The 17,240-nt window shown below is 35.5% G+C and overlaps 1 protein-coding gene across 1 annotated transcript; it reads right to left on the bottom strand.

Moving 5' to 3' along the window:
* Positions 1-773: 773 nt before the first annotated feature.
* On the bottom strand, positions 774-5,040 carry LOC139431077 (uncharacterized). The gene is made up of 2 exons (XM_071198647.1): positions 4,048-5,040; positions 774-3,988 (listed from the first exon to the last, which is right to left on the bottom strand). Exons 1-2 carry the CDS (start codon positions 4,604-4,606, stop codon positions 774-776), a joined length of 3,774 nt encoding a protein of 1,257 aa, XP_071054748.1. The 5' UTR covers positions 4,607-5,040.
* Between the last annotated feature and the right edge of the window lie 12,200 nt (positions 5,041-17,240).

Genomic DNA, 17,240 nt, shown 5'->3' with positions numbered 1-17,240 from the left:
CAATAGCGATTTTCAAAAATTAATGGAACAACTTAACATTAATCATTACAGCACCTATTCCACTTTAAAAAGCTCGATTATCGAACGGTTTAATAGAACCCTAAAAAATAAAATGTGGAAAGAATTTAGTATGCAAGGAAATTATCGCTGGTTAGACTTACTACCCAAATTACTAAAATCTTACAACAACACAATACATCGCACCATTCACATGAAACCTTCAGCTGTTAATCGACGAAATGAATCTGCTCTGTTAAATACTGTATACAATTCCATTAAAGTTGTCGACCCCAACCACCATAAATTTAATGTGGGGGAACACGTGCGAATTAGCAAGTACAGACACGCTTTTGCTAAAGGTTACCAACCAACTTGGTCCAATGAAATTTTCACCATAGCGACAGTTCAAAATACTAATCCCAGGACTTACCTTATTAAAGATGGTAGAGGAGAACCCATTCTTGGAGCATTTTACGACGAAGAATTACAACGTGTGAAACACCCGGATGTATTTTTAATTGAAAAAGTTCTTCGTCGAAAAGGAAATAAAGTCCGAGTGAAATGGTTGGGAATGGATAGCTCTCATAATTCTTGGATTGCAAAAAAGGATGTATTATAATTTTTACACTAAGAAAATAAAAAACTTTTTTTTTTAATTTCGTTGATTTTATTTCAAGTAACCTTTTTAACAACCTACTTTCTACTTTATATACAAGTTTTGTGATACAAGCAAGTATTTTTTTTTTTTTACAAATTAACTGATCGCAATTTAACTAGCCATACATGTTTACGTTTAACAACTCCAATAAGTTGTCCAAAAGATCTTCCCTGCGTAGATCTTCAATAAGATAGTTTCCCCAAGCTAACGTATGACATCCATCCTCCATCACGTAACGTTTATCGTCATGTGCAGAGAGCGCCACTTTATTCTTTAGTTCTGTATACATCGTGTGATAGGAGGAGCGAAAGACATACATCTTTTTTCGCACAGAACCTCCATCTTCGATAATCCGTTTATATTCTGAAACACTTAAGTTTTTATCGATAACATACTTTTTCACACCCTTGGCACGCTTGACAACTCCTTCCAAAGTGTTAATACAATAAGCTTTAGCTCCTGTACCATAAAACGATGTTAATATCGTATTTGGGTACTCATCTTTCATTTTTCCAACTATCGGCGGCCCTGGAGGAATATTATGTCTGTTGTTTAACTTGTAATTAGAGGTATCGAACATCTCTATATTTTCTTTGATATCCTGGTATACATTCTCAGTAAATATTTCGAGAATTAACGAATCCGTATCTGTATATAACAATAATACGTTTTCACCATATTTCTCTTTTAAATAATTATAAAAAAAGTTATAAATGACCGCTTTCGACAATTCCAGTACGCTAAACCCTACATACAGAGGTTTGTTATATTTGACCTCCACCTTCTGCATTTCAATGGCTGCCAAATTATGGCAGAAAATTTTCGATGACTTGAAAGTCGGCTTTGCGATAAGAGCTTCTGCACCGGGTCTCCTGTAACGATTCTCCCAATGTGACACTAATCGTATATCGACTCTATTTTCAACATTTTCCATCGTTTTCCCATACACGATATTATTCATTTGTTTATAATGATTTTTCCCAAATTCATTCGTAGCATTCATTCGTTTCTCAGAGTTAAAATCGATATATGGTTTCATCCACGGCGATTGTTGAAATTGCAATGCACGGTGTATTTTGGTTAGCTTAAGACCTTTTTTCACACATTCACGTAGGTTTACATAGTGAATTATGTATTTCGATTTATTTTGTAAGTTCGCAATCAACTTAGGATGCTTCGATCCGGGAGCGATTATGTTTTCGGGACAAAACGGTAGATCATCATGCTGGTTGTGTAACCTTTCGGGATACTCCAAATCCACTTCAAAGACATAACCAAGGTGTTCATCATCTAAACACTCCACATCTATATCTGCTATTTCTTGGTTCGACAACCATCGAAAACCGCCTGTTGGTAATTTACAACTCATTGCATACCCATACAAATTGGTAGCGTCCAAGTATAGAATATATGATGATGGTTTTTCCGGGTTAAAATCGTCAAGGAACTTGTTGTTTGCTATTGCAGATCGTTTTACACACATACAGAGACCGCCTCTAATTCCTTTCTTAAAAAAGTGTAACATGTCAATGTCTGATAACAATTCTAATTTTACACCTGTCATTTTTAACAGAGCATCCCACCCAAACCCGGGCGCAGTATAATAATGGCAAGGATCCAGATTGTAATTCTCCAAAGATATTGTCCTGAAATTTTCAAAGACGTCAGTCAACATTAACACATCTGACGTCAAATACAGGTCACTGTATTCTCCCAACGTTGTACACTTAAATTTATTCCATACAGTCTGTGCTCTAGAGTATTGTTCCTTTGAAATATTACTTGAACTCAATATGTCGTAAAACTGTGTATGATCAGGCAATTTACTATACTCCAACTTTTCAAACGAATCTACGAACGAATATGGAAATACACCTTTCTGGCGCATCAATCTAAATTCTTCAGAGTCTTTGAATTTTTTTTTCACTTCCACACAATCCTTATCATCCAAATATGAAACCAACTTTTCCAAAGAACTCGCCATAAATCTAAACGAGTCGACGAATCTTATTTTCATAAACACTTTGCGTTTCTTTCCCTTGTTATCGGTTGTTTCTCCGACAACTATTTTTTTGGAAAAAGAAATATATTTTTCTTTGTTTTGTGCTATCACCTCTACTTCCTCCTTGTTTAGGGCAATACTTTTCACAAACATGTGGGCATCGTAATTCGACAGGTTGTGGAAAAACACAGGGATAAACATCGGTAATTTATAATTTATATTGCAGACGGAATGCGCAGGACCCCTATACAATCCTGTCAAGTGATCGTGATCACACACTTTCTCTTCTTTGTTTATTGGTTTATCACAAATGTGACATACGGAACTCAGTTCATGTACAAATTGGTCCAGACAGCTTAGCGGTATCATATCCTTTGTTTGCCTCAAATGTTGTTTATAGATCTCTATTACATCCTTCTCCAATCTTATAATAAATTCCAGAGCAGCGTTTCGCCCTCGGTATATTCGGAATTTCGATAAGTTATCATCGTAAGCACACTTAATGTAGTACGCAAACGCGTATGGTTCGTGTTCAAAACATCGGGCCGTATATGGTTTATTATCATCGTAAACTTTTCCTTCTTCGGGCGTTAAGGGTTTCAGAATCGCCTCGAAATCGGCGTACACCACAAACGGAACTTTCATTTTTTTTTCAAATCCTTCAAATTGTAAAACATTTTCCTTTTCTAGATGTCCGAACTTATTCACTTTTATTTGTTCGCTTGGTACTGTTGCTTTCACTTTTTTACAGTCATCCATCTGATGTCGTACCAACTTGTCTTCAGTTGAAAAGTATTGCAAACAACCCTCACAAATATATCTTTGATGTTCATGAGTCGATGATTGTGTATTTATCAGTCGAGATAAGTTTTTTATCCAACAATAGTGGTTATTCCCGAAATTGTCGCTGACTACTAATAAGTTTACATGACGCTCCCGTTTCTGTTTACATATACATACAGTTACAATATCATCTACCATTTTCTCTCCATTATACCAAGAATTTATACCATAGACGTTAATTGAAATGTTATTTTCTTCCTCAAATTTTGGTATGTCTCTGATGGGTACTGGGAATGTTACGCAGTCAAACTTTAATTCTGTTTCCCTATAATCTGGGTATGATGATATTCTTTGCGGTAAACCTGTGGGTTGGTACAGCGCGGATATCAGTGCCCAAGCAAAGCACTTATTATCGTTATTTTGCACGTTTATTACCGCTCTCTTCCCTTTTATGGATGTCGGTAAGTCGATGTAGCTCGATGCTCTTGTAGGATTAAACTTGTTACAGTTCACCTCAAGATATAATATTTCCAACAAGGTCCAACCTGCAGTATTAACGCCTTTAGTTTCGCATTTTACTACTTTTCTATTCTTATACTCTTACCTGAGTCCCGTTCTTGGAATTCCGACATTTTCACCATAATCTCGTCCATAAGGTCCTCGTATGTTTGGTACAAGTCTACGGCTACTGTTATAATTTTATTTTTTGTGTTGAATGATTTGATTTCCACTTCTTCCTTCGTATTTATGAAATACAATCCAAAAATTTCCGTATTCACTTTTAAACTACCATTTACATTCCTCACGGACTGTATCAAACTGATAACTTTTTCTCTAATTCGGTTACTGAATTCCTTCATGTCTACGTACTTCCGTTCATGATCGCTCACTCTAAAACTACATATTTTATCTCCAAATATCGAATCTATTTTTTCTACACCATCATCTATTATTACGAAGGCTTTCTGTTTATGTTTGTTGCTGCGCAGATGTGAGGAATAACATTGTCTGGTTACGTGTTCATCACATATTTCACACACTATAACATCTCCTTGTTGATCCTCTTCCACCTTTCGACGTTTCCCAATACATGCTGTGCGTTGATGTCTCACAAGATTATCTGGTCTAGTAAACTCTTTGTAACACACGTCGCAGGTCAACATGTTCACAACACTCTTACTTCAATACTGTTGAACACGATTTTCTATCTGCTATTTAAAGCATACCTCCTCCGAAGTGGGGTTTTCAATGAACTCACGTCGTGTAACCTTCATTTCAGGTCACGTACAAGGTCAATGTCATGGTCACAATTAAGGTTGACTTCAAGGTCTCCGTTGAGGTCAAAGTAAAGGTCATTGTTCAGGTCAAGGTTACTGATCAAGGTCATGGTCACTAAACGTGATCTTGACCTGAGGTGAGCTCAAAGTAAAGGTCATTGTTTAGGTCAAGGTTACTGGTCAACGACCCCCTTTGCAATAGCCGATTCTGGAACCTCCTCCCAGAACCTCAGGGCAAGGTCAAGGTCATGGTCACTCAACGTGACCTTGGCCTTGGCCTTGACCTGAGGTTCTGAGAGGAGGTTCTAGAATCGGCTTTTATCTACTACTTCAATGTAATCTGAAAAATATTGTTTTGCGATTTCCGTTAAAAGAGTTGAAGCTGATGCTCCGGTATCAATTAATAATTTTGCTTCTATTTCTGGTAGGTAAATCTATGGTAGGTGTGTTGATTGTTGCTGATTAAATTCTATGTGTTCTTCGAGTTTTTCTCCTCTCCTGGAGATTTCGTACCACTGGTCGAGGCTTGTATTGTAAAATTTACATCCCCTTCTTGGTAGTAATTGTTGTCGTCTTCTTCCAAAATATTTTCTTCTAAAGTATTTTGGTAATCATTTTCTTCGTCATATTCGTAGTAGAATTCATTTCCGTAATCTGGATATTCTTCAGATTGTTGGTTTAATTCTTCCACATGCCATCGCATTTCTGTAGGGGTTGCTGGCCCAAATGATGTCATTTTTACCTTTTGTTTAGTTATATCAACTTCCATAGGTTGTTGTCTTAGCTGACGTTTGTCTAGCATTTGTTGTGGAGTTTTAGTAAACTTAAATGAAGGTGGTTTTGCAAACATTTGTTTTTGAAAAGGCTGAGGATATTTTTGTGGTTGATTATAATTTTGTAAGGGTGGTCTATATTGAATTTGATTAAATGGTTGAAAAGATTGTGAAAAATTTGGTCTTTGTGGTTGAAAACCTTGTTGTGAGAAAATAGGTCTGGTAAATGGATGTATTACTTGATTTCTTGATGTTTATGGTCCCGGTACATGGTGTACTTTCATTTGTCCAGGTATAATTTGTTGTTGTAGTTTATGTTGATTTTGCGGTGCTTGTCCTATGCCGCATCTGTATTGCCAATTTTGGTATTCCAAGACTTTTGACATAGCCTGTTCTAATGTTGTTGGATTTTTTATATAACTTATTTCACCGGTTGGAAAAATTGATTTACAAAAATTTTAAAAAGTGAACGCCTTAATTTTGGTACAATGTTAAATGTTAAAAAATGACTTACAATAAGTAAATTAATGGTATCATGAGTTGCTTTTCTTTTCTTTCTTCTTCCTTCGTTGTGTTTTTCTCGGCGAGAGTTGTATCGCTTTGGGTTTTCTTACTGGTTATGGTCCTGGATGGGTCCCTGGTGAAATTTGGATCTCCTCGAATTTTGTCCCAAGCCAGCTACCGCATCAACTGGAGAACTTGATCCGCACGACCTTGTGCATTTTTTGTTTCTTCAAGTTTTTTCAGATTCGTTTAGTCCAAAGAATTAAAATTCACCCGCGAACTTCGATTTAACGATTCTCGGCGACTATTTGATATCCTACTGACTGCGCCAGTTAACTTTTTCGTTATAGTGAAACTATCTTTAAAAAGTTAAAAACTTATTTATTTGAAACTTGATTACAAAAAGACATTGAATCTAATACAATGAATATTGATACTAGACTAAATTATCTCTAGTTGAGCGCATTAATTTATTACGGCGATTACAAAAGAATCTGCTGATTATTTCTGTTATATTTCCTTTGTCCTCGACTTATAACTAGTATATCTATCGGACAAACTGGACGCAGACTAGACTTGAGATTGCATGAACACAAAACAAAAACAAATTCAAACGTTTACAAACATATGCTTACAACAGGACATATAATTGACTTCGAAAAAACAAGACTTATATAAATGTGAGAAAGGATTTAAAATGGATTTATTAGAATCATTAGAAATTGATATCCACAAAGAATGTAAAAACAATAACCTTCTTAATGGTCAAATTGACATATTATATGCTCCATTATACTCCTTCTTAAAAAGTAACAAATAATAAGCATTTTTCCATTATTGCATTTATTTAAAAATGTTTTTTTCATGTAAGTAATTCTCTTGTAATTAATTCTTATGTACAGATATCCATACAACACACATATATTTTTATACAAAGGGTAACCGGTTCATTTTATTTTGTGACAGTTTTGATCTTTAACATTTTAATAATATTTGTTAATGTTTTAATTGGTTTAAACACATGTGATGCTTCTACATTTTCTAAATTTTAACATTTTCTTTTTCTGACGTAATTTTTTACTATATACAGGGTGTCTACTATATACTGGTTCGTTAGAACTTTTTCATTTTCCACTATTCGTAGAGATTTGAAATTTTGGTAGCATGGGTTGTTCATTCGGAACTTTCGATCTAAAATACTTTCAAGATGGCCGCCACTTCCGGTCTACCGGAAGTAGACCATAACTTCGCTATTTTAAATGGAATGCTATAGTTTTTATTACACAGTTTAATTGTACGTAAAAAAATAGGTTGACTTTGATAAAAGTTATTGGTACCTAGCGTTTTTCGTTTTCGAGTTATTTTGGTTTTAAACTTTTTTTGGTAAATTTCAACATGTTCTTTAAAACCCCATATCTCAGCCAAAGTTCATTCAAAAAAGATCTACTTTGGCACGATTACTCTTTAGATGTTGTCAAATAGATTACCATTTGTTGTATTGGAGTATCTTATTGAATTACTGTTTCTCCATATTCAATGGCGAGAAAGTCGAAAATTTTAAATGGAACGCCTCATATTTTTTTAGGCTATCAGGAAGAGAATCTAATTCTCTACAAATTACCTACACACATTCCCATACCTATTTATTGTAGTTTGCCTCATATTGCGATATTTATTAAAACATACACGAAATGCAGGTTTTTTTATTAGAAAACTATGGAATGTTGACAGTTTTTGGTCCATGTTTGTATTATTGTTGCCATTAGTTACATTTGACGACGGGTGTAAGTTATTGAACATCATGGTAAATTATTCCAACGCCGATATTTGAAATTTATTTTGTATTGATGGCGAATGCAATAAACTTTCGGACAAGACGTGTCGAACACTTAATGAGAGATGTTTAACAAACCTAACGACCATTACGAGGAAAAATTTCAAAAAATTGATAATGAATTTATTAGTTCTGGATATATCGAGACCAAAAGAAATCGCATATTTCCGGTCACCAGTGATGAAGACAACGAAATAAATAATTTAACGTATTTTATTGCATTTCCAAATTCAATTTAATAACAAATTTATATTATAAATTTATATTTTTATTCAAATCTAATTTTTGTCATTAACTTTTTGTTTTAATAGTTTCATTTATTTGATCTTCTGTTTGTTATTTTTGGTAAGTAAAGGCTAGTAAACTAAAAGATTATCAATCGTAGTTAATAGTACAAATAATAATAGAAATAAATTAAACAAAAAACTGTCAAAATGTTATGGCCTTCTAATAAAAATACAAACGGTTTCCTGCATTTTCTGCATGTTTTGATAAAATTACGAATATGAGAGAAACTACAATAAATAAGTATGGGAATGTTTATAGATAAATTGTAGAGAATTAAGTTCCCTTTCGTGTAGGCTAATAAAATATAGGGCGTTCCATTTAAAATTTTCGACTTTCTCCCCATTGAATATGGAGAAACGGTAATTCAATTTTTGACCATCCTGTATAAGATACTCTGATACAATATATGACAATCTATTTAAGAGCATCTGACGAGTAATCGTGCCAATTTAGAGCTTTTTTGAATGAACGTTGGCTGGGATATAGGGTTTTAAAGTGCATGGTGAAATTTGCCAAAAAAACCTTAAAATCAAAATAACTCGAAAACGAAAAACGCTAGGTACCAATAACTTTTATCAAAGTCAACATATTGTTTTACGTACTTAATTATTAGTATTAAAAGGTGCAATAAAAACTATAGCATTCCATTTAAAATAACAAAGTTATGGTCTACTTCCGGTAGACCGGAAGTGGCAGCCATCTTGAAAATATTTTAGATCGAAAGTTTCGATGAGTTGTGATAACAGAGTTTCTCTGATCTGGGTCCGGGGTTAAACACTCTGGGGTTGCTGACAATGAAGCGGCAGATAAGCTAGCACGGGATGGCAGCCTTGAAGCGTTTGTGGAGCCGGAACCACCAGTTGGTGTATCATTTGCGATGGCCAAATATAGAATTGGATTGTGGGCTGAAGAGAGACTTCGCGTACTGTGGACCAGTTCTCCTGGAAAACCCGGGAATATTTTAGGACTTGCCCGTAGTAGCATAAAAGTACTAATGGATTTTTTTACTGAGTACTGCCGATTAAAAGCACACCTCAACTTGTTGGGTTTAGCCGACGATGTTGAATGCCGACTATGTGCGGAGGAAACAGAGACGGTTGAGCTTGTTTTATGCCACTGCCCTGCCGTTAACCGTATCAGATTCTCGATTTTTGGGTCGCAGTTTATCTCCTGAAAAGATCTGAATAACCTTTCACCGAGCAAGGTATTAATGTTCGTTGAGAGCATTGGACTGCACGGTGAAATTTGATAACGATATCTATCGGGGTACAATAGATCCTTAGGGTCGCGGTGCAAGGTTGGTTGGTCCGCCTACCCGATATGTATTCTATGTAATGTAATGTAAGGTGAAGAGACAGTGCTGACAAAGGTCCATTGAAAGTAGTAGTGATGACCCCTGAGGCTATTTCTATAAGCTAAGCATGAGAAAGATAAAGATTAGAAATTTGTACAACTCAGTCAACGTAAATGATATTGAAACAAGGGGATTGGAAAAAATGGCAAGAGCTGTAATAGATACTTTGTTTGTAGACAATGCTAATGATAACGGGGTTTTGGGAGATATGGTAGGGCATGAGATATTTCACGAACAGGATTGGATTACTATGTGTGAAATAAACGCGACAATGAAAGTAATGAAAATGGGAAAGGCGCCGGATAACGACGGGATTTACCGTGAGTACCTGCGCAGTCTCTGGAATTATAAGCCAAACATAATTAAAACAATATTGAATATGTATATCGAAACTCAAAAATTCGCTACCAAGTGGAAGCAAGCCGAAGCGGCTCTGCTAACCAAAAACATAAATAAAATGTCAACTGATCCAAAAGCTTACAGGATAATATCGCTGCTGCCAGTGATGGGAAAGCTGCTGGGAAGGGTTTATGGAATAAAATAGAATCTAAATATAATGAAATGGGGCTAGAAAGTGAAAAGCAATACGGATTTAAAGCACGGAAAGGAAAGGTGGGCGCACTGTTAAGTGTAAGAGAAATTAAAAATAATACGAACTCAAAATATGTTTTAGGGATATGCATTGACGTAGCCGGAGCATTCGATAAGTTTGGTGGCCCTCTGTGCTTCAACGGCTGAAAAGAGCAAAGGTAACGAAAGTAATATATAATTTAATAAATGAGTATTTTAGGGACAGAAGTCTGACAATAAGTGCAGGCCAAAATAAAATAACAACCACGATAACAAGAGGATGCCCGCAGGGTTCAGTGTTGGGCCCTCGTTTGTGGTCCATTTTGTTAGATGATTTATTACATAATGAATATGAAGGAGTTAATGTAGTTGCCTATGCGGATGATATTTTTGTACTAGTTGAAGGAAACAGCCGAACTGAGTTAGAATTAAGGGGGAATCATTCGATGAATGAAATAAATAAGTGGCTAACGGAAAATAAACTTTTAAATATAAAATACTTGGACGTAATCTTGGATGAACACTACGGACACAGTGGACACTAGGGGGGTTGCGGGATGTATGATGGTGAATGAGGTGGGGGAAATTGTTAGTGTACTGCATAGTAGGATGACCCCACCTCCACGTGGTTAGTGACCGTAACCCCGTGAAAGATCCATGATCTGGATCGGGGGCTAAGAGGGTCGAGTGAAAGGAGCGACCACCCCACTACGTCGAATAAGTGTCCAGAATTCACGCGACAGATCCAATTAAGGCGCGACAAAACGGAGTACATTCACTATTAAGTGCATGCAAATTAACTGTCAGAGATCAAAGGCGGTGATGGGGAGATGCTTCAGTGCGCGACGGAGAGGGGGGTGGATATACTGCTAGGATTACCATGCATGACGTGAATAAGGCGGTGAAAGAGATGAGATCCGGGAAGTCCCCGGGTAAAGACGGAGTATTCCCGGTATACGTTAAGAAGTTATGGGAGATGAGACCTGGTGTACTTAAGACCTTGTACAACCTCTGTCTGGAAAAGCAAAGGTTCCCTGGGCAATGGAAGTCGGCACAAGCAGTCATGCTGGTAAAAAGAAAAGGGGCGGTGGGGAATGTCAAGGCTTACAGGCTCATATCTCTTCTGCCTATGTTGGGCAAGGTCTTGGAGAGACTGATGTGGGAAAAAGTAGACGCATGCTACAGGGAAAACGTGGGGCACAGCCCGAAGCAGTATGGGTTCCGTGAGAGAAATTGTCGTTTCCAGTGGTCATAATTACGTCCTGTGAGTGTTTGTGGACATTGCCGCGGCGCTCGACACTGTTTGGTGGCCCAGTGTTTTGTGCACGCTGCGTTTGGCCAAAGTTCCGCAAAATATATACGAGGTCGTGCGCGATTACTTCCGAGATCGGGAAGTCTCGATGTTCGGGGTGTCCTCAGGGCTCGGTTCTTGGACCGAGATTCTGGGGCATACTCTTGGACGGGTTATTGGAGATGCAGTTCTCGGACGTGGAAGTCGTGGCATACGCGGACGACCTGCTAATATTTGTGAAGGGCAATAGCAGGGCAGAGATAGAAGAGGACCGTGGCTCTGGGTCGTATCCACGCCTGGATCATAATAGACTGCAGATAGCCGGAGCCAAGTCTCAAATGATGTTGCTAAAGGGGATTCTGAAACGAAAGTGTGCCGAATAGCGTCCACGAAGTTCCCTAGAATATCCACCGTCATTATTAGCGATTAGTACAGTTTATCTGGTATTGAAAACATTAAAGAAAGAAGAAGCTTTTAACTTAAAAGATATCATCATAAAATTACAGAAATGTCAAGTTTATTATGAATACGACGAGACACCTTTAATTCAACAACGTATTTGGCAATTTTTAGAATGCGTTAGAAAAATATTTTATTGCAATCATGTTTTAATAAATATGGTACTTTTAAATAACACAATTTGTGTTATGTAATAAGTCATGTAGTTTTAGATGATAAGTAATTTAGATTAGAATTTTATATTTTATTATTATTAAGTAATCTGTATAATTTCATTTTTTCCATTCTACTAATTTACTTAAATTTGTTTGTTAAACTTTTTTAAGCACTTTATCCACTGAGGTGTATGATGCGATAACTCGTGATATTTTAAAACTATTTTAAAATAACGACAACTAGTCCACATCGCACGCAGGAAGACCGTAGGGATAACCAAGAAAATGCTAAAAAAGGGTAATGCACGTGGTATTGAAATGGTACTATCTGTTATTAGGATCACCCAGATGTCAGATTTTTCTTTCATTCGTTACACATGTTCCTAACCGTAAAGTTTTTTAAGTCACATGATACGTTGCGTGGTTTGTCCTATTGTTTTGTGCTGGCTTTTCGAAGATTGTAAGTTTGGTTTTTGTAATTTTAATTGATTTTAGCGTTGTTTACCTTTGTAGAGCCTTCATGGCCCTGATGAAGCATTAATTATATGCGAAATATTGGCTATATAATATAATCTTGTTTTATTTAATTGATCCTATTGCAGGAAGTAAAAGACTTCGTACGTTGTCCATTTAAAGCATATATTCCAAGCAAGCCAGGAAAATATGGAATAAAAGTTTGAAATAAACCTGAAAAAAACCAAGGACAAGAAGTAGTAAAAGCGTATTCAGAATTTTGGAATGATATATATGGCGAAATATTACTACAGACAATTTTTTTCCAATGTATCATTAGCAGACGAACTTCGCAAAGCATTTAATTGCTTGGGACTGTTCGTAAAAATAAAGAGTTTGCCAAAAATGTTACTTCAAATAGAACCTGTTTCTCATTTAGAAAGGAGATAACTCTAGTTTCGTATGTAACCAAAGCAAACTCTAAAATAAGTAACTGCGAAATAAATTACAAACCAAATATTGTTTTAGAATATAACCAAACACCGAGTGGAGTTGACGTCTTGGATAAACTCATTCGAGAATACAGCGTGTCCCGTACCTTCCGGATCAGAGCATTGTACGGTTGCATTATCCTTCAACCGTATAATGCTCTGATCGGGAAGACAGGGAAAGAGAGATAAACTTTTTCCGTGAATATTAAATTCCGCTATTGGACGACTTTAAACAGTTCCCATGAGGTTATTATAAACATTTCAAAAAAATTTTATTAGAAAAATCGCTTCAGAATAATGTATCCTTCAACCGTATAATGTTCTGATCGGGAAGACACGGGACAACCTGTATAGTTGCCGCATTAGAGGATGGGGTAGTAAGGATGGTGTTTTGGAACGTGGCGCGTGTTTATAACAAAGGAGAGTATTTTGGGAATGCCTACTGAATTTTTATGTGAATAGACTGCTGGAGGCATTGGTAGATCAAGCGGGATGGGAAAGATTTAAACAGGGATTGCCAGAGGATTATGAATGGTACAGTGACTCCCATAAGTGATTGGACACTTATGTATTATACATGAAATAAATATTTATCTTCACAATTGATTTATTACCGCTTCTTTGAATCGGTCGACCGGTCGACCGCTTCGACATTTCCTTGAATAATTTAGTAAAATTTTTTGTAAAGTTACATACATTTTGAAAATAAAGTCGAATAGACTGTGGAAGTATACACACATAAATCATCAGACGCTCGATTTGCTACTCTAATTTAATCAGCTACATATACACAGATGGCACCACTAATTATAAATTTGATTGTTGTTAATGTCAAATACAAAGTTTGTGTGAAGACAATAATATTATTTGTATCTTTGCAACAATGGCACCGAAAAGAACAGAAACGACCATTCAGATAAGAAAGTTGGTTATTGCCCATCATGAAGAAGGAAAGTCGAAGATTAGTCGATCAACAGTACATGACATTATAAAGCGCTTCAAAGATGAAAGCGGAAAAACGAATTATTGTGCGAGAAATTAAAAGGAATAATCGCTTGAGTTCCCCTAAGCTTGCGGCTAATTTAGAAAGTAATGGATGAAAATGCGTACACCCTGAAACCATACGCCGCGTTATTAGAAGTGAAGGATATAATGGTAGAAAAAAATTCTTTATAAACGACAGAAATCGTAAACTTCGCTTAAAGTTTGCAAAAAACATGATTGAGAAGTCTATTGATTATTGGAACAAGGTAATTTTTGTAGATGAAAGTAAGTTCAATATATTTGGAAGTGATGGATGGATAATGGTTTGGCGGAAATGTAATGAAGAGATGAAAAAAGAAAATCTAGCGCCAACCGTAAAACATGGTGGTGGTGGAGTTATGGTTTGGGGATGTATGTCGGCAGCTGGGGTGGGTGATTTGGTTACAATAGAAGGCATAATGGGCCAATATGGCTATTTGAATATTTTAAAGAACTATTTAAAATCGTCCGCAAAGAAAATGGGCCTTCTAAACAACTTCCAATTTTATCGGGATAACGATCCCAAACAAAAGGCCCATAATGTAAGGCTTTACAACTGCCCAAAAGTAATCGAAACACCTCCACAATCACCTGATCTAAACCTAATCGAACATCTTTGGGAAGAATTAAATCGCTGAATAAGGACGCGAACCATATCCTCCAAATCAGAGCTCATTAAAACGTTGAAAGAAGAATGGGCAAATATATCTTCCACAATTACCCAAAATTTGGTCAACTCGATTCCAACAAGGTTGACAGCTGTTTTATCGGCCAAGGGAAATCCCACAAAATATTAAAATTCGATTAAATAAATTATTATTATAAATAAAACCTTTTCCCATATTTTCTATAATAAACATCTTTCGTTTTTGTTGATTTATTTAATATTTGTTTATTTTTGTACTATAGCTTAGTGTCCGATCATTTATGTGAGTCACTGTATTTAGTTATTCAATTGTTGTATGGGGTGCAGATCCCGCTAATGAACAGATGTTTAACAACGTAGGGCGGTGCGAATCCTGGCGAAAATCGCTTATAAGGACGACTGTCGGCCTACTTTCGTCCAGCTATCTATCTTAACTGTACCATGTTTATATATGTTATTATATTATATGTACGCGGTATGATGTACATTGTAGAGAATCGTAATTGGCTCAGAGAGCACTGTGATGTTTATTAACACAATACATTTTGCGAGGAAACGTAATAAAAATAAATATGTTCATAATCTTGAAGACAATAATTATTATAATTAAGCGACAAAATTATGTTTTAGATTCTATAGAAATAAATGTGATTAATGAGAAAAAGTGGTTTGAAATACTTTAATAATAAAACACATTAATAAAAAGTCAATTTTATTTGAATGAAGTCATGTTGTAGCTAGAGAAGGAAAAGAGCCAGATCCAAATAAAATAGAGTCAATATTAAAAAAATTAAAAGATAAAGTGATAAAGTGGACAGTTCACTTTTATCAATCGATCAAGATGGTGCGACTCAAAACGCAATTTTAAATGTAACCCTATTCATAATTTTTTAACTTTCATCTAAATTCATAATTAAATTTCAACACTTCGGCATCACATTTGGTAAATCTTCGTTATTTTTAATAACACTATTTGGCCTAAACTTCAATTGTGGACTCATTGAGGTTATGTAAAACGTGGACGACACACGGAAAAGAAAATAAACAGAAAACAATTTCAATAAATGCTTACACTTTTACCACTAAATAAAATAGAAGAAAAACTGATTAGACTGTTACTATTTTGGAATAAACAATAGAAACCTTTCTACATTATACAATAGAATATTTAATAACGTGTTAATACACATATACTCAAGAACATGGCAAAAACGACCCGAATTCCCCCAAGCCTGTCGTAAAACCGATTTACGTCGTGCCTGTTGAAGCCTCTAGGAGGGACGAAACACGTGTAGCACTAATATTAAAAATAAATAAATCATTGTTTTAGGCCAATTCGCGCCTTTTTAGTCTGAATATAACTATAAACGATGTACTTGGAACAAACCCTAGCTAAACCAATTGAAAGGTGTTGTCTAGATTCTTAGGGATGATTACGTATGTAGGAGAAAAGACGTTGTATGGGAATGGAATGAAAATCTCTCAAAACAATTTACTAAGTTGAAAGAATTGTTAACCACTGAACCTGCACTGAAGTATTTTGATGTGATAAAACCTATAACACTATCAGTAGATAGTTCAAAATTTGCATTGGGTGCGGTAATTATGCAAAATAAAAAACCGATTGCTTATTCTTCCACATCTCTGACAGAAGCACAGAGACGTTATGCTCAGATTGACAAAGAAGTTACGTTTTAAATTAGAAAATGATAACGCACATGTTCAAACCACAAATATTCCGAAAAGTAAGAGAATCCGCTTTTTAATTGTTTCACGTCGAATTTTTAATTTTTGAATGTTTCTTTAGAATAATTTTGACGCACGTCTCTGAAGATGATAACTTGTTATCGAAACATGTAAGACAAAGTAATAAATAAATTTAAAACCAGTAACAGGTACAGTTTGAATATTTACTTTTTATTTGTCGAAAACTGGTCGATCATGGATTAAATAAACCCTTACTTACCCCCGCTTTATTAGCAATTTTGTTTGGCTGTCAGAGATTTCATCAATACTTATACGGAAAAAAAATAACAGTAGAAAGTGACCATAAACCATTAGAGATTGTTTTTAAGAAACTTTTAGGGCAATGTCCACTTAGATTACAAAGAATATAGATAAATCGTTGTTATAAAAACCCATATCTAGAAAAACGCTAGGCGGAGTTTTTGATCGCAGCAAAAACACGATTTTTCTCTATCTATCTACTTACACCAGAATTAATAAATTTCCTGTTGACACTGTTCAAAGGAATCTTAATAAATTAATTAAACACCTTCACAATGAAAAGATTATTGATGATAATGAATTGAGGTTTCTTACAACCCAAAATTCAACTTTGTGTAAAGCTTATTTCTTACCGAAAATACATAAACCTAATGTACCTCTTAGACCCATCATTTCGGCCTGTGGTTCGGCCACGTACAACTTATCCAAATACTTATCCAGCATTCTTGCTCTCTCCTTGAGCAATGTAACTCAATACAATGTTAAGAATACCTTTGAATTTGTTAACTACATAAAAGGCTTTCAACTTCCATCAGACTATGTCATTATTTCTCTTGATGTGGTGAGCTTGTTCACCAATATACCCTTAGATTTAATTCTCAACATTGTTAAAGATAAATGGGATGTGATTAAGGATAACTGTAAGTTTTCCTCTGAAATCTTTTGTAAACT

Source organism: Onthophagus taurus, chromosome 8, assembly GCF_036711975.1.
Source record: "Onthophagus taurus isolate NC chromosome 8, IU_Otau_3.0, whole genome shotgun sequence".
NCBI lineage: Eukaryota > Metazoa > Arthropoda > Insecta > Coleoptera > Scarabaeidae > Onthophagus > Onthophagus taurus.
Note: the sequence above shows the minus strand (reverse complement) of the source record. Positions and strands in the feature narration are given on the sequence as shown.